Below are 24,476 nucleotides of genomic sequence, written 5' to 3' on the forward strand. Positions count from 1 at the left end.
ATAGTAGTTCACCCTACTTTATTCCCTTTTTCAATGACTAATTTCAAAGAGACTGGTTTCCGACTGGTAACGAAAAAATATTAGAGTAGTGCTATTAAAGGTAGCACATATACCGAACAGAAAAAACTACAAAAATATAAATATCTAGGTAAAAAAGTAGCAGATCAACCGAGACTCCAAAAGATCCCAAAAATAGGAGTTTACACAGCTTCCTATTCAGAAGTGTGAGACAAACAAGATCATATTTACATTATTGGACTTTACTGGTCTTTATTTTACGTTATTGGACTTCATTAAATCATAATTTTTATTTAATAAATCAATATTAAGCAGGAAAATAAGAAACTTTGCAATGAAACCTATTAGAGAAATCCGCTTCTCTCTCTTCTTGGACTAGACTTTGTTTCTCAAAACTCTCAATTCACAGGTATAATTTGTCTTCAGTGAGTACAGGCTTTCTCATTTCCGAGATAGGAGATGGCAGTTGCTGCTTATAAAAGTCTATGAATAGGGGAGGAGGAGCTGAGGCAGACACATACATTCTGCTGCAAGTTCTCTTCAAAGCAGATACTTACCTGAAGGATCTCAAAAGCCTGTATGACCTTCCGAGGTCAGCAACTCTTCTGCAGAGTGGAGCCACAGCCAATTCCATCTATGAAAAGACAAATAGGTATAGGTTTGTGCAATGACTTGATCTAACAATTACTGGTATTTTAAGAAATGGGATCTAGGCAGCAGTGGGGACCGCAGGGATCTGTGCATGGACCGATTCTTTTTAACCTCTTTATTACTGACCTTGTGGATGGGATCGAGAGTAAAGGCTCAGTCTTTGCTGACGACACCAAACTATATAGGACATTATAATCTGACCTTGACATTACAATATTGCAAAACAATCTGAATAAGATGACTGAATGGGCAAACACTTGGCAAATGAGATTTAACGTAGATAAATGTAAAGTAATGCACCTAGGACGGAGTAATCCTACTGCTGCACATACATTAAATGGGAGTATACTCTGGACTACAGATCAAGAGAAGGACTTGGGTATTCTGGTTACAAGTATCCTACCTGTAAGCTTCATAGCTGCGGTCTGGTTACTGAGAAATAGACTTTTAATCTGCCATGTTAATTAGTTCTTCCAGGCTCCAGGGCGAGCGGTGCCTGGGAGAACACTCCGCCTGAGGTGTTAATTTGTGGATCACCCCCCACCCATGCACGTCACAGTGCCCTGTGACATGTATTAGTGGCCCCGGAGTCCCGAGCCATGTGACGTGCAGTTATGGCGCTGGAATCCCACACTCATGCAATTATCTTTTCCCCCCGTTATAGGCATTGGCTTCATTGTTCTTTTGAGCAAGCGAGTCACTGCTACTGGAGTAGCTGTCAGTCAACGGCGTCTGCGCAGAAGAACGGTGAAAACACTTTCCATAAAAGGGTGGAAAAGGTAAGTATAATCAGGGCGCAAGCACGGGATTCCGGCGCCACAACTGCACGTCACAGTTAACACCGGAGGCAGAGTCTTCTTCCAGGCACGGCACGCTCCGAAGCCTGGAAGAAATCATTAAAAGACCACAGCTATGAAGCATTCGGGTAAGATTATTTTAACCATTCTATCCCCCGTATGCCCATAGTAATAGCTTAAAAGCATCCAGGAGGTCACAGATTCCCTTTAGTGTGCATGTCTGGTGATTAGGGCTGATCGAATAGCTTTGGATAACTCCGTAGCTCCCGATAATCAGCTGTTCGGCACCACAGCTGCATGTGTCCCAGCTGTGTGACAGTCACAACACATGCATGGAGAGCCTGTTTGTTGGGCTGTCTCCATACATGTGTTGTGACTGTCACACAGCCGGGACCCATGCAGCTGTGGTGGAGCTGATTATCTGGAGCCCTCCAGATATCCAGGTTACCGATGTAGCTATTCGAGAAGCGCTATAAGAACTTATCCCAAGCTATTCGCTCATCCCTACTGGTGATACTTGCCATGTGTGGACATCTGTTTTTTATTCCAACACATACATGACATACAAGTAATTTATGAAGAAAATCACATAGCAATTTAGAAAACTTTAGAAAATGCTGAAGCCAGAGAATAAGGAATTAAAGGGAACCTGACAGGTGATACTTGCTGCCCAAACTGTGGGCAGAATGTACCAGTCACTGTCTATATGATCTCAGCCAGGTATGTTTGACTCTGAAACGCTGCAGCGTCCAGAGAAAAACAAAATTTTAATAGTGGCCTGGGACTGAGAAGCATGGGTGACTAATTGCTCAGGCAGGTCCCTGGTGACTTCTCCCCACAGCTAACAATGACTGACAAGCCTCTGTTTATATGCTTATATGTGTATATAGTGGTCAGAGGCATGCCAGTGAGCAGGGAGAAGCCGGGGATCTGCCTGTATGACTAGTCAATAGCGCTGCCCAGTCCACAGCTGTTATTAAAAGCTTTCATAGAGTATAACTTAGCCCCCGTGGCGTATAACTTATCCCCCATAGAATATAAAGTAGCCCCCATAGAGTATAACGCAGTCCCCATAGAGTATAACGCAACGCCCATAGAGTATAACACAACTCTCAGAGTATAACACAGCCCCATAGAGTATAACACAACTCTCAGAGTATAACACAGCCCCATAGAGTATAATGCAGCCTCCGTAGAGTATAATGCAGCCCCCATAGAGTATAATGCAGCCCCCATAAAGTATTATGCAGCCCCCATAGACTATAATGCAGCCCCGATAGAGTATAATGCAACCTCAAATAGTAAAATGCAGCCTCAAATAGTAAAATGCAGCCTCAAATAGTATAATGCACACACCTCATATTACTGCAGTATTATGGCCACCACGTACTCACGGATTTAAAAATAATACTCTTCTCTCCTCTTCCCCGCCCCCCCTCGCTCTGGTCTATGCATTCTATGCAGTGTGGCTACTAAGCACTGCTCAGCACAGAGTGGCGCCCAATGATGTGACGTCATCGTGCCTGCTGCCTCAGAAGCAGAGGGGGAATGATGGGAGATGGAGCTTCACCTGACGTGCTCTCCTCCATCTATGATGCCGATACAGTTGAATGTGCGATGCAGGGAAGGTGGGTCCGAGCCGGTGCTGGCCATGTACTGTGTGGGGGTCCTAGCAAAATGCCTAGTTTGCATGCCTCCAATGCCAGCCCTGGGTTTAGGTAGCATGTATAACCTCTCAGGTTCTCTTTAAATTTATTTGTTGGACATGAAGCCGCATCAGTTGTATCTAGAATATCCGTGATATCGCTAATTATTGTAATGTACAAACACCTTTACAAAATATTCAACTTTGACTGGAACATACAGCAATACCCAATTCACAAGGCATTTACAAGCGTACATATTTATAGGGAACTTGTCAGTAGATTTATGCTGCCAGATCCATAGGCAGCATAAATAGAAGCCTAAAAACACGATCATATTTACACATTTTATTCTGGGACACTACCGAATTTCAGAGAAAACATAGTTTTAAAAATTGGCGACTATAAAAAGAGTTGTGACAGTTCCCCAGCGTTTGTCCTCCCCTGGCTCAGGAACAGGTCTCTCCCATGAGTGTACTATACATAGGGAGAAACCTGTTGTGGAGACACAGTATTGTATCTTAATTAACCAGATGTCTAGCAAATGTTTTAGCAAGCCAAGTGGATGGTTCCCACTGTTTAGGCACATCAGGGGTTCTCCAAAATGACATGGCGTTCATTAATTATGCCAGCAAATTTTACATTCAAAAAGGTATCTTTCCCTTCCGAGCCCTGCCATGCACCCAAACAGTAGATTTCCCCCACATATGGAGTATTAGGAGAAATTGCACAACAAATTGTACAGTCCACTTTCTCGTGTTACCCTTGCGAAAGTAAAAAAAAAAAATTATGCCTTAAGGAATTTTTTTGTGAAAAAAGTAAATGTATATTTTTTCCTTCCATATTCCAAAAATTCCTGTGAAGCACCTGAAGGGTTAATAAACTTCTTCAATGTGGTTTTGAGTACCATGAGGGGTGCAGTTTTTAGAATGGTGTCACTTTGGGGTATTTTCTATCATACAGACCCCTCAAGCTCACTTCAAATGTGAGGTGTTTCCCCAAAAAAATGGTTTTGCCAATTTTGTTGTAAAAATTAGAAATTGCTGGCCAACTTTTAACCTTTAAAACATCCCAACAAAAAAAATTATGTTTCAAAAATTGTGCTGGACAAGTAGACATGTGGGAAATGTTATTTACTAACTATTTTGTGCAATATGACCCTCTGATTTAAGGGCATAAAAAATAACATTTTGAAAATTGTGAAATTCTGTTTTTTGTTGTTTTTTTTTCAAATTTTTACCACTATCATGAAGTATAATATATCATGAGAAAACTTTCTCAGAATTAGTGGGATCTATTGAAGCGTTCCAGAGTTATAACCTGATAAAGTGACAGTGGTCAGAATTGTAAAAATTGGCCTCGTCGGGAAGGTGAAAACAGGTTTCGGGGTGAAGGGGTTAATAACTTCTAGTTTTAGACATGCTATTTTTTAGATATTCTGGTAGCACAGTTCTGAAATTCTGGAACCTTAATAAAATGGTTCAAGTGATTTTTAAGGACATACTGACGTTTCCTAACATTATTGCTATCTGTCCATTTATGTCAGTCCGGGCAGCACAAGTGTAATTTTCGGAATTAGCCGCTATGGCACATCAGATCTGGCAATGATATCAATATTTAGATCTGGCAAACAGCAATAAGTGTGAGGCCATTATATCGTGTGTCGGAGAATCAATAAATCAGTTGTGTTTATTTGTAACTAGATGTGAAATGCCAGCTCGCTGCTAATGAGAATGCTAATGAAATATATTTCTAATTGGAAACACTGTTTAATCCAGCTACTCACTAATGCACTTTTTAAATGCTAATTACAGATGCCACCTCTCCAAATGGCATGATGCCACATACTTTGTGCCCCTGATACAAAAGAATATTGCTATTAGCATAATATTATCAGTATTATCAGCATAATCTATTGGATTCCCTCAGATGTGAATTGAGCAGACATTACCAAGTATCAGCACAAAGGAAGTCATGAAAGTATTGACTCGAAGGGCAGTTCTTATACCATGAGCATGGCTAAACCTAGGATTTTTGGAAGGTTGAGTAATTGTCTATTAAGTCACCAATATTAGTACTGACAGATGGCTCCATAATGAACAGACAAAAAAACATGTGCTTCATTTAGTGTCTATTAAAATGCCAGATAAATGTCACAGAATCTTTGATGGCCCCATAGAAGGCAGGTCAGATTGACTGCACAAAGTAAAAAGGTTACAGCTGGAAAGCATACAGACAAGACAGACCGGGGTGTAAAGTATGGCAGAAAACACAGAGAAGAGCCTGGGTGTGAAGGCGAAAAGCTGGTGATAATTACTCATAATACAGTATATTCAGGGTTTTTCCCACTTTTTAGTACTAGGTTTTCCATAAGCAGCTCCTGCACTGTAGTATCCTGTGAAATCATGTATTGCATAGTAATGTCAGAACTGTAGGCTAATGAGATAAGGCGGACAATGAAGGTCTATGCAGAATCCTTGTATTCATCTTGTTCCCTTGTCAATCCCTAGGAGTTAATGTTAGCGGACTGCTCCTCTAAACTTCAGGTATACACACACTATAGTTACACTCCTCCTTGTGACTGACACGACATCGTGAAGGAGGATCTCATTTCTGAGCTTTGGAGAAGATTCACACTGATTCACATATCATGTTTATTAACCCCAGAGCTCCCGTGGGCCAATGGTCTATCGACTGAATATTCTTGGGGTGCAAGCAGAGGCTAACAATTTCTTCTCTTCCACCTAATTCACAGCATCAAATCTCCCAATATTCCCAGCAGATTACACGCTACTTACATCCTAATTAAGAGCCATTCGTGATCCTAAAAAACACATGCATGATGTAGGGGAGATTACATATGCATAAATATATATAATGAGGTGGTAACGTGTTTTGTCTATTGACCCTTTTATTCAGAATTCACAGAATTCTATTGCTTTTGACCCTTTCATACACCAAAAGCATTTTTCATCCAAATTTACAAGTTTCAGTTTCCACTTGTGAACTCAACAAAGTCTCATGCCTGATGGGAACTACAGTCATGAGAAAAGCTGAAAACGCCCTCTTTGAATTTCATGGTTTTTTGCCAGATTAGGTTAGAGATGGCGATAACCAATTTGCAGGACCTGGTCCACTGTTCACACAGGAAATGTTTGGCCACGAGACAGGAGCCCTGGGTACTGCCTCTACGGGAAAGCTTTCCAGGCTAGTCTTTTGATTAGCCGGCCCGATCCAATGGCATAGTTGCGGTGTGACGTACATGTGACAGTTTGATGGAATGGCTAAACAAATAAAGAGCAGTGGATGCTGGCAGGTAGAAGGCAGTCCTCAGATTACTGATGTGGCCACTGGATCGGATGCAACAAATCGATTTGCACCTGTCGGCTACAGGCTCTACGGTAGGGAAGGGCTGCACCTCAATGGGGAGGGTGCAGCTGTGCTTGGGGAAAAAATGGTAAACCGGATGGAGGAGCTTTTAAACTAGGATCTGGGGGGAGGGGAGGGTAGTTGTGCTAATAAGGGGATAGATAGAGTAGACAGAGAGGGAGGCAGTATGGGTACATGAGGATTCAGGGGGGCTGGGATATGCAGGGAAAGCAGGGAGCTGAGTAGGAGTAACAGATGTGCTAATATTAACCCCTTCATGACCCAGCCTATTTTGGCCTTAATGACCTTGCCGTTTTTTGCAATTCTGACCAGTGTCCCTTTATGAGGTAATAACTCCGGAACGCTTCAACGCATCCTAGCGATTCTGAGACTGTTTTTTCGTGACATATTGGGCTTCATGTTAGTGGTAAATTTAGGTCGATAATTTCTGAGTTTATTTGTGAAAAAAACGGAAATTTGGCGAAAATTTTGAAAATTTCGCAATTTTCACATTTTGAATTTTTATTCTGTTAAACCAGAGAGTTATGTGACACAAAATAGTTAATAAATAACATTTCCCACATGTCTACTTTACATCAGCACAATTTTGGAAACAAATTTTTTTTTTGCTAGGAAGTTATAAGGGTTAAAATTTGACCAGTGATTTCTGATTTTTACAACAAAATTTACAAAACCATTTTTTTTAGGGACCACCTCACATTTGAAGTCAGTTTGAGGGTTCTATATGGCTGAAAATACCCAAAAGTGACACCATTCTAAAAACTGCACCCCTCAAGGTGCTCAAAACCACATTGAAGAAGTTTATTAACCCTTCAGGTGTTTCACAGCAGCAGAAGCAACATGGAAGTAAAAAATGAACATTTAACTTTTTAGTCACAAAAATGATCTTTTAGCAACAATTTTTTTATTTTCCCAAGGGTAAAAGGAGAAACTGGACCATGGACGTTGTTGTCCAATTTGTCCTGAGTACGCTGATACCTCATATGTGGGGGTAAACCACTGTTTGGGCGCACGGCAGGGCTCGGAAGGGAAGGAGCGCCATTTGACTTTTTGAATGAAAAATTGGCTCCAATCTTTAGCAGACACCATGTCGCGTTTGGAGAGCCCCCGTGTGCCTAAACATTGGAGCTCCCCCACAAGTGACCACATTTTGGAAACTAGACCCCCCAAGGAACTTATCTAGAAGCATAGTGAGCACTTTAAACCCCCAGGTGCTTCACAAATTGTTCCGTAAAAATGAAAAAGTACTTTTTTTTTCACAAAAAAATTATTTTAGCCTCAATTTTTTCATTTTCACATGGGCAACAGGATAAAATGGATCCTAAAATATGTTGGACAATTTCTCCTGAGTACACCAATACCTCACATGTGGGGGTAAACCACTGTTTGGGCATATGGTAAGGCTCGGAAGGGAAGGAGCGCCATTTGACTTTTTGAATGAAAAATTATCTCCAACGTTAGCGGACACCATGTCGCGTTTGGAAAGCCCCCGTGTGCCTAAACATTGGAGCTCCTCCACAAGTGACCCCATTTTGGAAACTAGACCCCCCAAGGAACTTATCTAGAGGCATAGTGAGCACTTTAAACCCCCAGGTACTTCACAAATTGATCCGCAAAAATGAAAAAGTACTTTTTTTTCACACAAAATTTCTTTTAGCCTCAATTCTTTCATTTTCACATGGGCAACAGGATAAAATGGATCCTAAAATTTGTTGGGCAATTTCTCCTGAGTACGCCGATACCTCATATGTGGGGGTAAACCACTGTTTGGGTGCACGGCAAGGCTCGGAAGGGGAGGCGTGCCATTTGACTTTTTGAATGGAAAATTAGCTCCAATCGTTAGCGGACACCATGTCGCGTTTGGAGAGCCCCTGTGTGCCTAAACATTGGAGCTCCCCTACAAGTGACCCCATTTTGGAAACTAGACCCCCCAAGGAACTTATCTAGATGCATAGTGAGCACTTATAACCCCCAGGTGCTTCACAGAAGTTTATAACGCAGAGCCGTGAAAATAAAAAATAATTTTTCTTTCCTCAAAAATGATTTTTAGCCCAGAATTTTTTATTTTCCCAAGGGTAATAGGAGAAATTGGACCCCAAATGTTGTTGTCCAGTTTGTCTTGAGTACGATGATACCCCATATGTGGGGGTAAAACACTGTTTGGGCGCACAGCAGGGCTCGGAAGGGAAGGCACGCCATTTGGCTTTTTGAATGGAAAATTAGCTCCAATCATTAGCGGACACCATGTCGCGTTTGGAGAGCCCCTGTGTGCCTAAACATTGGAGCTCCCGCACAAGAGACCCCATTTTGGAAACTAGACCTCCCAAGGAACTAATCTAGATGTGTGGTGAGCACTTTGAACCCCCAAGTGCTTCACAGAAGTTTATAACGCAGAGCCATGAAAATAAAAAATAATTTTTCTTTTCTCAAAAATGATTTTTTTAGCCCACAATTTTTTATTTTCCCAAGGGTAACAGGAGAAATTGGACCCCAAAAGTTGTTGTCCAGTTTCTCCTGAGTATGCTGATACCCCATATGTGGGGGTAAACCACTGTTTTGGCACACGTCGGGGTTCGGAAGGGAAGTAGTGACGTTTTGAAATGCAGACTTTGATGGAATGCTCTGCGGGCGTCAGGTTGCGTTTGCAGAGCCCCTGATGTGCCTAAACAGTAGGAACTCCCCACAAGTGACTCCACTTTGGAAACTAGACCCCCCACGGAACTTATCTAGATGTGTGGTGAGCACGTTCAACCCCCAAGTGCTTCACAGAAGTTTACAACGCAGAGCCGTGAAAATAAAAAATCATTTTTCTTTCCTCAAAAAAGATGTTTTAGCAAGCAATTTTTTATTTTCACAAGGGTAACAGGAGAAATTGGACCCCAATATTTGTTGCCCAGTTTGTTGTGAGTATGCTGATACCCCATATGTGGGGGTAGACCACTGTTTGGGCATATGCCGGGGCTCGGAAGGGAAGTAGTGGCATTTGAAATGCAGACTTTGATGGAATGGTCTGCGGGCGTCACATTGCATTTGCAGAGCCCCTGATGTGCCTAAACAGTAGAAACACTCCACAAGTGACCCCATTTTGGAAACTAGACACCCCAAGGAACTTATCTAGATGTGGGATGAGCACGTTCAACCCCCAAGTGCTTCACAGAAGTTTACAACGCAGAGCCGTGAAAATAAAAAATCATTTTTCTTTCCTCAAAAAAGATGTTTTAGCAAGCAATTTTTTATTTTCACAAGGGTAACAGGAGAAATTGGACCCCAATATTTGTTGCCCAGTTTGTTGTGAGTACGCTGATACCCCATATGTGGGGGTAGACCACTGTTTGGGCATATGCCGGGGCTCGGAAGGGAAGTAGTGGCATTTGAAATGCAGACTTTGATGGAATGGTCTGCGGGCATCACGTTGCATTTGCAGAGCACCTGATATGCCTAAACAGTAGAAACACCCCACAAGTGCCCCCATTTTGGAAACTAGACCCCCCAAGGAACTTATCTAGATGTGTGGTGAGCACTTTCAACCCCCAAGTGCTTCACAGAAGTTTATAACGCAGAGCCGTGAAAATAAAAAATAATTGTTCTTTCCTCAAAAATTATGTTTTAGCAAGTAATTTTTTATTTTTGCAAGGGTAACAGGAGAAATTGGACCCCAACAGTTGTTGCCCAGTTTGTCCTGAGTACGCTGGTACCCCAAATGTGGTGGTAAACCACTGTTTGGGCGCACGTTGGGGCTTGGAAGGGAGGGAGCACCATTTGACTTTTTGAACGCAAGATTGGCTGGAATCAATGGTGGCGCCATGTTGCGTTTGGAGACCCCTGATGTGCCTAAACAGTGGAAACCCCTCAATTCTAACTTCAACACTAACCCCAACACACCCCTAATCTTAATGCCAACTGTAGCCATAACCCTAATCACAACCCTATCCCCAACACACCCCTAACCACAACCCTAACCGCAACACACCCGTAACCCTAATTCCAACCCTAACCCTAATCCTAACCCTAATCCCAACCCTAACCCTAATCCCAACCCTAACCCTAATCCCAACCCTAACCACAACTGTAACCCCAACACACCCCTAACCCTATCCGTAACCCTAACCACAAGCCTAATCTTAACCCTATTTCCAACCCTAGCCCTATTTCCAACCCTAACTCTAATTCCAACCCTAAGGCTATGTGCCCACGTTGCGGATTCGTGTGAGATTTTTCCGCACGATTCTTGAAAAATCTGCAGGTAAAAGGCACTGCGTTTTACCTGCAGATTTACAGCAGATTTCCAGTGTTTTTTTGTGCGGATTTCACCTGCGGATTCCTATTGAGGAACAGGTGTAAAACGCTGCGGAATCCGCACAAAGAATTGACATGCTGCAGAAAATACAACGCAGCGTTTCTGCACGGAATTTTCCGCACCATGGGCACAGTGGATTTGGTTTTCCATAGGTGTACATGGTACTGTAAACATGATGGAAAACTGCTACGAATTCGCAGGGGCCAATCCGCTGCGGATCCGCGGCCAATCCGCTGCGGTTCCGCGGCCAATCCGCTGCGGATCCGCAGCCAAATCTGCACTGTGTGCACATGCCATAACCCTAACCCTACCCCTAACCCTACCCATAACCCTAACCCTACCCCTACCCCTACCCCTAGTTCTAACCCTAACCCTAGTGGAAAACGAAAAAAAAAAAATATATATTTTCTTTATTTTATTATTGTCCCTACCTATGGGGGTGATAAAGGGTTTTTTTTATTTATTATTTTTTTTATTTTGATCGCTGTGATAGAACCTACCACAGCGATCAAAATGTACTTGTAAGGAATCTGCCGGTTGGCAGATTCGGCGGGCGCACTGAGCATGCGCCCGCCATTTTGGAAGATGGCGGCGCCCAGCGAGGAGACGTACGGACACCAGGAGGATCGGTAAGTATGAAGGGGTGGTGGGGGGGTGGATCGGAGCACAGGGGGGGTAATCGGACCACCGGGGGGTGAATCCAAACAAGGAGGGAGCGGACAGGAGGACGGGGGAGCCGGCAGGCGAACGGAGGGGACCGGACCCCATAACGGAGGACTGGGGGGGCGATCGGTGGGTGTGGGGGGGGTCACTTCAGTATTTCCAGCCATGGCCGATGATATTGCAGCATCGGCCATGGCTGGATTGTAATATTTCACCAGTTTTTTAGGTGAAATATTACAAATCGCTCTGATAGGCAGTTTCACTTTCAACAGCCAATCAGAGCGATCGTAGCCACGGGGGGGTGAAGCCACTCCCCCTGGGCTGAAGCACCACTCCCCCTGTCTCTGCAGATCGGGTGAGATTGGAGTTAACCCTTTCACCCGATCTGCAGGGATGCGATCATTCCATGACGCATATGCTGCGTCATAGGTCGGATTGGCACAGACTTTCATGACGCAGCGTATGCGTCAAAGGTCGGAAAAGGGTTAAATGTCTGCTGGCAAATGCAAGAAGTCTATGAAACAAAATGAATGAACTGGAGACTCTTATGATGGTCATAGATTACGATGTGCTGGGCATTACATAAACCTGGCTTTACAAGAGCCATGACTGGGTAACAGAGCATTACACTGCATTTAGAAAGAACAGGAAAGATAAAGAAAGATGGAGGGGTGTGTATCTTCGTAAAATCCACATTAAAACCTGTGCTCAATGAAGACATTGGGGGAGTTACAGCAATGTAGAGTCACTATGGGTAACTGTACATGGGATGGCAATAACGGAAAGCTGCTAATTGGAGTTTGCCACAAGCCTTCTAATATAGCTGAACAGGTAGAGGATGAAATGCGGCAGCAAATTAAAAAGGCAGCAATTAACAATAGGGTTCATATAATGGGGGATGTTATGTATCCAGACATAACATGGGACACAGAATGTTCAGGTTTTGCTAACAGCTACAATTTCTTGTCCACAGTTCAGGACAACTACCTCTCTCAGCTGGTAGATGAAAAGACCAGGGGAGGTGATCTGCTGGATCTGGTTCTGTCAGATAGACCAGATACAATTTCAGATCCTCAGGTCAGGGAGCATTTGGGAAGCAGTGACCATAACATGGTGAGTTTCAATGTAATTTTCAATCAAACATTCAAAAGGGGAAACGCAAAAGCCTGGAACTTTAAGAAAGCTGATTTTAACAAATTAAGGGAAGAGCATAATTGTGTAGCCTGGGACAACGTCATGGTAACTGGGGATACCGAACATAAATGGGGCATTTTTAAGGAAATACTGCTAGAATCCTGTAGAAAACTTATACCCTTTGGGAATAAAATGTCAAGGAATAAAAAGAAGCCATTATGGACAAAGTTTAATAAGACAAAAACAAAGGGCATTCAAAATCTTGAAAGCCGAAAATACTGAAATAGCATTTCAGGAGTATAAAAAATCTAAATAAGAAATGTAAAAAAAAGAAAGAAATCAAGCTAGCAAAGTTATCTACAGAGAAACAAATTGCCAATGACATTAACCCTTTCGCACCAGAGCCTGTTTTCCCCTTCGTGACCGGGCCAATTTTTACAATTCTGACCACTGTCCCTTTATGAGGTTATAACTCTGGAACGCTTTAACGGATCCTGCTGATTCTGAGACAGTTTTTTTTTGTAACATACTGTACTTCATGATATTGGTAAAATTTGTTTGATATGACTTGTGTTTATTTTTTAAAATATTGGAAATTTAGCGAAACTTTTGAAAATGTTCACAATTTTTAAACTGCTAATCTTTATGCCCTTAAACCAGATCACACAAAATAGTTTATAAATAACATTTCCCACATGTCTACTTTACATCAGCACAATTTTTGAAGCAATGTTTTTTTGTTAGGAAGTTAGAAGGATTAAAAGTTGTCCAGCAATTTCTCATTTTCCCATAAAATTTACAAAACCGTTTTTTAGGGACCACATCACATTTGAAGTGACTTTGAGGAGCCCATATGACAGAAAATACCCAAAAGTGACACCATTCTAAAAATTGCATCTCTCAAGGTACTCAAAACCACATTCAAGAAGTTTATTAACCCTTCAGGTGCTTCACAAGAATTAATGGAATGTGGAAGGAAAAAATGAACATTTAACTTTTTCCCACAAAAATGTTATTTTAGCCTCATTTTTTTTTACTTTTACAAGGGTAGCAAGAAAAAATTGTTACACCCGGTTCTGGTCATGTGGTCATGTACCTTCGCGGGGTCCCTATCAGGACTGCAGCTCTGTGCCGACTCCACGCCGTCCTGCTGCAGCCTCAGCTTCCTCTCTTTCCCCTGCTTCCTGGCGTGCGGCCAGCAGGTTCCCAGGGAGAGTGCTTAAGTCACGCGCGCGAACGCTCCCGGTCTCTTAAAGAGACAGTGAGCATTTTTCAAAAAGTACTTCTGACCAATGGCGTGTTAGTGATTACTATTTCTAGCCCCTCCGCCATAGGGAGGGTGCCGGAGCAACAAGTATCCTCTGTTGCTCCGCTTACACTGTTTGTCTCCGCAGACTGTCATCCGCCTGCCACTCGGCTATCCTGGACGTCCATTCTGTCTATGCCAGATCCGTCACGTCCCGCCATTCAGCCATCTGTACCTCTGGACAACGCCTGTACCACCGGTGTCAGCTCCTACTTGTATACCCAGAACCCACCGGTCATCTCCACGACATCTGCTAACCCTGCTTGTCCGCTTGTCCCGCTGGGACAGCTGCCACGTCTCAGGGGTCTAACTGGAGGTAGCACCCATGTCCTCCAGGCATTACATTCTGACACGTTTGGAGAGCCTAAACAGTGGGAAAACCCCACAAATGACCCTATTTTAGAAACTAGATCCCTCAAAGACTTTATCTAGATGTGTGATGAGCATTTTGAACCCTAAGGGGCTTCACAGAATTTTATGACGACGAGACGTGAAAATTAAAAAACAGATTTTCCCAATTTTCACAATGGTAACAGGAGAAAAGGGATGCCACAATTTGTTGGGCAACTTTTCGAAAGTTCGCAGGTACCCCATATTTGTTGAAAAACGAGTACTTGGGCGCATGTATGTTGTTGGAACATAATTATGATATGGTGGGGATATCTGAAACATGGCTGGATAAGAGCCATGACTGGGCTGTTAACTTGCAGGGCTATAGCCTTTTCAGAAATGACCGTACAGATAAGCGTGGGGGTGGGGTGTGTCTGTATGTAAAATCGACCTTAAAACCCATCCTGCGTGATAATATAGGTGAATCTAATGAAAATGTAGAGTCCCTGTAGGTGGAGATAAGGGGAGGGGGAAAAAATAATAAATTACTGATAGGGGTTTGTTATAAATCTCCAAAAATAATGGAATCAATGGAGAATATCCTCGTAAAGCAAATAGATGAAGCTGTGACTCAAGGAGAAGTCATTATTATGGGGGACTTCAACTACCCTGAAATAGATTGGGGAACAGAAACCTGCAGTTCCAGTAAAGGTAATCGGTTTTTGACAACTATGAGAGACAATTACCTTTCACTACTGGTTCAGGACCCAACAAGGGGGGCACTGTTAGACCTAATATTAACCAACAGGCCAGACCGCATATCAAATATAAGGGTTGGGGGTCACTTGGGGAATAGTGATCACAAAATAATAAGTTTTCATGTCTCCTTTAATAAGATGTGTAGTAGAGGGGTGACAAGGACACTAAACTTCAGGAGGGCAAATTTCCAACGGATGAGAGAGGATCTTGGTGCAATTAACTGGGACGATATCCTGAGACATAAAAGTACACAAAGAAAATGGGAGACGTTTATTAGCATCCTGGATAGGACCTGTGCACAGTATATACCGTATGGGAATAAACATACTAGAAATAGGAGGAAACCAATATGGCTAAATAAAGCTGTAAAGGGTGCAATAAGTGACAAAAAGAAAGCATTTAGGGAATTAAAGGAAGTAGGTAGTGAGGAGGCATTAAATAAATACAAAAAATTAAATAAACTCTGTAAAAAGCAAATCAAGGCAGCAAAGATTGAGACAGAGAGACTCATTGCTAGAGAGAGCAAAAATAACCCCAAAATATTCTTTAACTACATAAATAGTAAGAAACTAAAAAATGATAGTGTTGGCCCCCTTAAAAATAGTCTGGGTGAAATGGTGGATGAGGATGAGGAAAAAGCCAATATGCTAAATGACTTTTTTTCATCAGTATTTACAAAAGAAAATCCCATGGCAGCCAATATGACTAGTGATAAAAATTCCCAATTAAATGTTACTTGCTTAACCCAGCAGGAAGTACGGCGGCGTCTAAAAATCACTAAAATTGACAAATCTCCGGGCCCGGATGGGATACACCCCTGAGTACTGCAGGAATTAAGTACAGTCATTGATAGACCATTATTTTTAATCTTTAAAGAGTCCATAATAACAGGGTCTGTACCACAGGACTGGCGTATAGCAAATGTGGTGCCAATATTCAAAAAGGGGACAAAAACTGAACTCAGAAATTATAGGCCAGTAAGCTTAACCTCTACTGTGGGTAAAATCCTGGAGGGCATTCTAAGGGATGCTATACTGGAGTATCTGAAGAGGAATAACCTCATGACCCAGTATCAGCACGGGTTTACTAGGGACCGATCATGTCAGACTAATTTGATCAGCTTCTATGAAGAGGTAAGTTCCGGACTGGACCAAGGGAACCCAGTAGATGTAGTGTATATGGACTTTTCAAAAGCTTTTGATATGGTGCCACACAAAAGGTTGATACATAAAATGAGAATAATGGGGATAGGGGAAAATATGTGCAAGTGGGTTGAGAGCTGGCTCAGGGATAGGAAACAAAGGGTGGTTATTAATGGCGTACACTCGGACTGGGTCGCGGTTAGTAGTGGGGTACCACAGGGGTCAGTATTGGGCCCTCTTCTTTTTAACATATTTATTAATGACCTTGTAGGGGGCATTCAGAGTAGAATTTCAATATTTGCAGATGACACTAAACTCTGCAGGGTAATCAATACAGAGGAGGACAATTTTATATTACAGGATGATTTGTGTAAACTAGAAGCTTGGGCTGATAAATGGCAAATGAGCTTTAATGGGGATAAATGTAAGGTCATGCACTTGGGTAGAAGTAATATGATGTATAACTATGTGCTTAATTCTAAAATTCTGGGCAAAACCGTCAATGAAAAAGACCTGGGTGTATGACAAACTCACATTCAGTGGCCAGTGTCAGGCAGCTGCTACAAAGGCAAATAAAATAATGGGATGCATTAAAAGAGGCATAGATGTTCATGAGGAGAACACAATTTTACCTCTATACAAGTCGCTAGTTCGACCACACTTAGAATACTGTGCACAGTTCTGGTCTCCGGTGTATAAGAAAGACATAGCTGAACTAGAGCGGGTGCAGAGAAGAGCGACCAAGGTTATTAGAGGACTGGGGGGTCTGCAATACCAAGATAGGTTATTACACTTGGGGCTATTTAGTTTGGAAAAATGAAGGCTAAGGGGTGATCTTATGTTAATGTATAAATATATGAGGGGGCAGTACAAAGACCTTTCTGATGATCTTTTTAATCATAGACCGGTGACAGGGACAAGGGGGCATCCTCTACGTCTGGAGGAAAAAAGGTTTAAGCATAATAACAGATGCGGATTCTTTACTGTAAGAGCAGTGAGACTATGGAACTCTCTGCCGTATGATGTTGTAATGAGTGATTCATTACTTAAATTTAAGAGGGGACTGGATACGTTTCTGGAAAAGTATAATGTTACAGGGTATATATATTAGATTCCTTGATAAGGCGTTGATCCAGGGAACTAGTCTGATTGCCGTATGTGGGGTCGGGAAGGAATTTTTTTCCCCATGGTGGAGCTTATCGTTTGCCACATGGGTTTTTTTTGCCTTCCCCTGGATCAACATGTTAGGGCATGTTAGGCTATGGGTTGAATTAGATGGACTTAAAGTCTTCCTTCAACCTTAATAACTATGTAACTATGTAACTATGCATGGTAGGGCAAAGGGAATGAGCGTTATTTTAGCTGCAATAAGTTGCGGATACCATGTCATTTTTTTCACTGAGAGAGGCTGGGCCTCTCTGACCTTTCCCGGAGCCTGCGCACTGCAGTACTTTGCTCTGACCTCAACAGGGCACACAAAGTACGCCTGCGCAGGAGCCGCGACAGGAAGCAAACAAGAGGACGTCATCGTATGAAGATGGGAGGTGCCTGACTCGGACCGCACTGGAACCGCCCCAGGGGGAGTATAATCTAACTTGTTCTTCTCTTTCAGGTTACATCGGGGGCTTATCTACAGCATTACAGAAAGCTGTAGAAAAGCCCCTGATGGCGGTGGCCGCAGCTTATAGGCCAGAAATGGGGTGACAGATTCCCTTTGAATTATCAATAAACTTTTTTGTTTTTGTAATTTTGGAAACAGTAGTGGACTTCCACTCCCTGTCTATTGTAGGAACTATTAATTTAGGAGTGTCCATTTGGATGATTTGTTCTGGTCATTTTTGGGGGCTTTTGGCCATGTGCCTTCTGTCTCTTTCAATTGTGCTCTTTGGAATTCTCGCTCTGTGTGTAATAAACTCTCCTTCATTCATGACTTCTTCCTTTCTAACTCTCTTAATCTCCTGGCTCTTACTGAAACCTGGATCCAGCAGTCAGACACCACCGCTGCTGCTGCTCTCTCATTTGGTGGACTACACTTTTCTCATACCCCAAGATCAGACAACAGAGCAGGTGGAGGCGTTGGTCTGCTCCTTTCACCCAAATGTACCTTCCAAGTTATCCCCCAAGTACCCTCACTTGTATTCCCTTCTTTTGAGGTCCATGCTGTCAGATTCTACGTCCCCTTCTCCATGCGAGTGGCGGTGGTGTATCGTCCTCCCGGCCCCTCTCACCAGTTCCTGGATCATTTTGCCACCTGGCTTCCACACTTTCTCTCTTATGATACCCCCACCCTCATCATGGGTGATTTCAATATCCCAATTGCTTCTCCCCTCTCCCCATCTGCTTCTCACCTTTTATCTCTAACCTCCTCTTTCGGCCTCTCGCAGCATACTAACTCTCCAACACATGATGATGGAAACTCCCTTGATTTGGTCTTCTCCCGGCTTTGCTCACTGGATGATTTCACAAACTCCCCTCTCCCGCTCTCTGACCACAACCTTCTTTCATTCTCTATCAAGAACTGCCATCCCGCTCAGGTCATCCCCACTTTCCACACTTATAGAAACATACAGGCCATTAACACCCAGAAACTTATGAAGAACTTGCAGTCTTCATTGGCCCCAATCTCCTCCATCTCTTGTCCTGATTCTGCTCTGAAGCATTACAATGAAACCCTGCAAAGTGCCCTGGAAGAAGCTGCACCTCCTATACATAGAACAACTCGGCACAGACGGCGACAACCGTGGCACACGCTGCAAACACGTTTCCTGCAGCGGTGCTCCAGGTGCGCCGAACGTCTGTGGAGAAAATCTAATCTGCCCGAAGATTTCATCCATTATAAGTTCATGTTAAAAACATACAACTCTGCCCTTCACCTCTCCAAACAAACCTATTTCAACACCCTCATCACCTCGCTGTCCAATAACCCTAAACGTCTCTTTGACACTTTCCGGTCCCTACTCAACCCAAGAGAGCAGGCCCCAACCACAGATCTCCACGCTGACGATCTGGCCAATTACTTCAAAGAAAAAATTGACCACATTCGACAGGAAATCATTTCCCAATCTCTTCATACCAAGCACTGTCCTCCCTCCCCCACTGCATCTAGTTCACTCTCTGACTTTGAACCAGTTACAGAAGAAGAAGTAAGCAGGCTCCTTGCATCTTCTCGCCCGACTACTTGCACCAGCGACCCCATTCCGTCGCATCTCCTCCAGTCCCTTTCCCCGGCTGTCACCTCTCACCTAACAAAAATATTCAACCTTTCCCTCACTTCCGGTATTTTGCCCTCCTCATTTAAGCATGCCATCATACATCCACTACTTAAAAAGCCCTCCCTCGATCAAAATTGTGCCGCTAATTATAGACCTGTCTCTAATCTTCCCTTCATCTCTAAACTCCTGGAACGCCTGGTCCACTCCCGTCTTACCCGCTATCTCTCAGATAATTCTCTTCTCGACCCTCTTCAATCTGGTTTCCGCTCTTTACACTCTACTGAAACTGCCCTCACTAAAGTCTCTAATGACCTACTAACAGCTAAATCTAATGGTCACTATTCCATGCTAATTCTCTTGGATCTCTCCGCAGCATTCGACACTGTGGATCATCAGCTCCTCCTCACTATGCTCCGCTCCATCGGCCTCAAGGACACCGTTCTCTCTTGGTTCTCCTCCTATCTCTCTGGCCGATCCTTCACTGTTTGTTTTGCTGGTTCCTCCTCCTCTCACCTTCCCCTTACTGTTGGGGTTCCTCAAGGATCAGTCCTAGGCCCCCTCCTCTTCTCTTTGTATACTGCCCCTATTGGACAAACAATCAGTAGATTTGGTTTCCAGTACCATCTCTATGCTGACGACACCCAATTATATACCTCTTCTCCTGTTATCACACCGACCTTTTTAGAAAACACCAGTGATTGTCTTACCGCTGTCTCTAACATCATGTCCTCCCTCTATCTGAAACTGAACCTGTCAAAAACTGAACTCCTCGTGTTCTCTCCCTCTACAAACCTACCTTTGCCCGACATTGCCATCTCTGTGTGCGGTTCCACCATTACTCCAAAGCAACATGCCCGCTGCCTTGGAGTCATCCTTGATTCCGAGCTTTCATTCACCCCCCACATCCGATCACTGGCTCGCTCTTCTTATCTGCATCTCAAAAACATTTCCAGAATTCGCCCTTTTCTTACTTTCGACTCTGCAAAAACTCTTACTGTCTCACTTATTCATTCTCGTCTGGACTATTGTAACTCTCTACTAATTGGCCTACCTTTTACCAGACTCTCCCCGCTCCAATCTGTCCTGAATGCTGCTGCCAGGATCATATTCCTCGCCAACCGTTACACCGATGCCTCTACCTTGTGCCAGTCATTACACTGGCTACCCATCCAATCCAGAATCCAGTACAAAACTACTACCCTCATCCACAAAGCACTCCATGGCTCAGCACCACCCTACATCTCCTCTCTGGTCTCAGTCTACCAACCTACCCGTGCCCTCCGCTCTGCTAATGACCTCAGGTTAGCATCCTCAATAATCAGAACCTCCCACTCCCGTCTCCAAGACTTTACACGTGCGGCGCCGATTCTTTGGAATGCACTACCTAGGTTAATACGATTAATCCCCAATCCCCACAGTTTTAAGCGTGCACTAAAAACTAATTTGTTCAGATTGGCCTACCGCCTCAACGCATTAACCTAATTATCCCTGTGTGGCCTATTAATAAAAAACAACAACATAATCACGTTCCTCCATCATGTTCTCATACACTTTATGCAGTTAATAGCCTCTGTGTCTGTACTGTTACATACTTAGGCAGTTAACTGGTTCATGCAGCTTTACATGAACACCCGAGCCTTACACTATGGCTGGTCCAAATAACTAAAGCAATTGTTACCATCCACCTCTTGTGTCTCCCCTTTTCCTCATAGATTGTAAGCTTGCGAGCAGCAGGGCCCTCATTCCTCCTGGTATCTGTTTTGAACTGTGATTTCTGTTATGCTGTAATGTCTGTTGTCTGTATAAGTCCCCTCTATAAGTTGTAAAGCGCTGCGGAATATGTTGGCGCTATATAAATAAAATTATTATTATTATTATTATTATTATTATGTGATATACACTGCTAAACAAAATAAAGAGAACACTTAAACAACAGAATAAAACCAAGTAAATCAAACTTCTGTGAAATCAAACTGTCCACTGTTGTGAACTATACTTTTTGGCTCCCTCTTGTGGTCACTAGTGATTTGGCACTTGGATTGTCTTTTACCAGGTTTGTGCTCACCTGCTTCGTTAGGCCTGGGGTGTTGCTATTTAAACTTCCTGGATTCTCAGTCCAGTGCCTGGCTTCGTTGTAATCAGTTCACTTCTGTTGGCTCCTGTCTTCAGGTCCTGGTTCTTTGCAAGATAAGCTAAGTCCTGCTTTCGAACTCTTGATCATTTGCATTGTTCATATTTTTTGTCCAGCTTGTACAATATGTGATTCCTGTTATTGCTGGAAGCTGTAGGGGGGCTGATATTCTCCCCCCACACCGTTAGTCGGTTTGGGGGTTCTTGGATATTCAGCGTGGATATTTTGCAGGGTTTTTTGCTGACCATATAAGTCTCCTTCTTGCGTGGCGACCCTCAGGATTGGGCGTTCTCGTTAGCGCCAGGAGATCCTGCATTGGCGGATGTTGATGCGTTTTTTCTGGCGCTCGGATTGCTTTATGAGGAGACTAATCTTGAAATTCAGGCAGAAAAAGCTCTACTGGCCATCTCTCAGGGCCAGGATGAAGCTGAGGTGTACTGCCAAAAATTTCGGAAATGGTCCGTGCTTACTCGATGGAATGAATGTGCTCTGGCCGCAAATTTCAGAAATGGCCTTTCTGAAGCCATTAAGAATGTGATGGTGGGTTTTACAATTCCTACAAGTCTGAATGATTCTATGGCGCTGGCTATTCAGATTGATCGGCGTTTGCGGGAGCGCAAATCCGCTAAACCTCTGGCAGTGTTGTCTGAACAGACACCTATCTCAATGCAATGCGATAGAATCCTGACTAGAACCGAACAACAAAATCATAGACGTCAGAATGGGCTGTGTTTTTACTGTGGTGATTCTACACATGTTATATCAGCATGCTCTAAACGCCTAACCAAGGTTGTCAGTCCTGTCACAATTGGTAATTTGCAGCCTAAATTTATTTTGTCTGTGACTTTAATTTGTTCATTGTCTTCCTACCCTGTTATTGCATTTGTGGATTCAGGTGCTGCCCTGAGTCTTATGGACTTGTCGTTTGCCAAGCGCTGCGGTTTTGTCCTGGAGCCTTTAAAGGTTCCGATTCCTCTCAGAGGAATTGATGCTACGCCACTGGCGGAAAATAAACCGCAGTATTGGACACAAGTGACCATGTGCATGACTCCTGAACATCGGGAGGTGATTCGTTTTCTTGTTCTGCATAAAATGAATGATTTGGTCGTTTTAGGTCTGCCATGGTTACAGACCCATAATCCTGTTTTGGATTGGAAGGCTATGTCTGTCTCAAGTTGGGGTTGTCAGGGAATTCATTGCGATTCTTCGCCGGTGTCTATTGCTACTTCTACTCCTTCAGAAGTTCCTGAGTATTTGTGTGACTATCAGGATGTATTCATTGAGTCCAGGTCCAGTGCTCTTCCTCCTCATAGGGACTGTGACTGCGCTATAGATTTGATTCCTGGCAGTAAATTTCCTAAGGGACGATTATTTAATTTGTCTGTACCCGAGCATGCCGCGATGCGTTCTTATGTCAAGGAGTCTTTGGAGAATGGGCATATTCGTCCACCCTCTTCCCCTCTCGGTGCGGGATTCTTTTTTGTGGCCAAGAAAGACGGGTCTTTGAGACCTTGTATAGACTATCGGCTTCTGAATAAAATCACTGTTAAGTTTCAGTATCCGTTGCCGCTATTGTCAGACTTGTTTGCTCGGATTAAGGGCGCCAAGTGGTTCACCAAGATAGATCTTTGTGGTGCGTACAACCTTGTGCGCATTAGGCAGGGAGATGAATGGAAAACTGCATTCAATACGCCCGAAGGTCATTTTGAATACTTGGTGATGCCCTTTGGGCTCTCTAATGCCCCTTCAGTGTTTCAGTCCTTTATGCATGATATCTTTCGGAAGTATCTGGATAAATTTTTGATTGTGTATCTTGATGATATTCTAGTTTTCTCGGATGATTGGGATTCTCATGTAAAGCAGGTCAGGATGGTGTTTCAGGTTTTGCGTGATAACGCTTTGTTTGTGAAGGGCTCAAAGTGTCTCTTTGGAGTGCAGAAGGTTTCCTTTTTGGGTTTTATTTTCTCCCCTTCTGCCGTGGAGATGGACCCAGTCAAGGTCCGAGCTATTCATGATTGGACTCAGCCCACGTCTGTTAAGAGTCTTCAGAAGTTCTTGGGGTTCGCTAATTTCTACCGTCGCTTTATCGCTAATTTTTCTAGCGTTGTTAAACCTTTGACGGATATGACCAAGAAAGGTTCTGATGTGGCTAATTGGGCTCCTGCAGCCGTGGAGGCCTTCCAGGAGCTGAAGCGCCGGTTTACTTCGGCGCCTGTTTTGTGCCAGCCTGATGTCTCACTTCCCTTTTCAGGTTGAAGTGGATGCTTCTGAGATCGGTGCTGGGGCTGTTTTGTCGCAGAGAGGCTCTGGTTGTTCTGTGATGAGACCATGTGCCTTTTTCTCTAGGAAGTTTTCGCCTGCTGAGCGGAACTATGATGTTGGTAATCGGGAGTTGTTGGCCATGAAGTGGGCATTTGAGGAGTGGCGTCATTGGCTCGAGGGTGCTAAGCATCGTGTGGTGGTCTTGACTGATCACAAAAATCTGATGTATCTCGAGTCTGCTAAGCGCCTGAATCCTAGACAGGCTCGTTGGTCATTGTTTTTCTCTCGTTTTGACTTTGTGGTCTCATACCTGCCTGGTTCGAAGAATGTTAAGGCTGATGCTCTCTCTAGGAGCTTTGTGCTTGACTCTCCTGGAGTCTCGGAGCCAGCTGGTATTCTTAAAGAGGGAGTGATCGTGTCGGCCATATCTCCGGATTTGCGACGTGTGTTGCAGAGATTTCAGGCTGGTAGACCTGACTCGTGTCCACCCGACAGACTGTTTGTTCCTGATAAATGGACCAGCAGAGTCATTTCCGAGGTTCATTCCTCTGTGTTGGCAGGGCATCCGGGAATTTTTGGTACCCGAGATTTGGTGGCTAGGTCCTTTTGGTGGCCTTCCTTGTCACGGGATGTGCGGTCATTTGTGCAGTCCTGTGGGACTTGTGCTCGGGCTAAGCCTTGTTGTTCTCGTGCTAGCGGGTTGCTTTTGCCCTTGCCCGTCCCGAAGAGGCCTTGGACGCA

At 43.6% G+C, this 24,476-nt stretch overlaps 1 protein-coding gene across 2 annotated transcripts in view; it reads right to left on the bottom strand.

The window, feature by feature from the left end:
- Window positions 1–24,476, bottom strand: part of COG5 (component of oligomeric golgi complex 5) — a 413,551-nt gene that overhangs the window by 47,382 nt on the left and 341,693 nt on the right. For both annotated transcript variants that reach the window (XM_077264784.1, XM_077264785.1), the window contains exon 19: window positions 576–652. In XM_077264784.1, coding sequence (XP_077120899.1) covers window positions 576–652 — 77 coding nt within the window. The remainder of the gene's footprint in view (window positions 1–575; window positions 653–24,476) is intronic.

Source organism: Ranitomeya variabilis, chromosome 5, assembly GCF_051348905.1.
Source record: "Ranitomeya variabilis isolate aRanVar5 chromosome 5, aRanVar5.hap1, whole genome shotgun sequence".
Classification (NCBI taxonomy): domain Eukaryota; kingdom Metazoa; phylum Chordata; class Amphibia; order Anura; family Dendrobatidae; genus Ranitomeya; species Ranitomeya variabilis.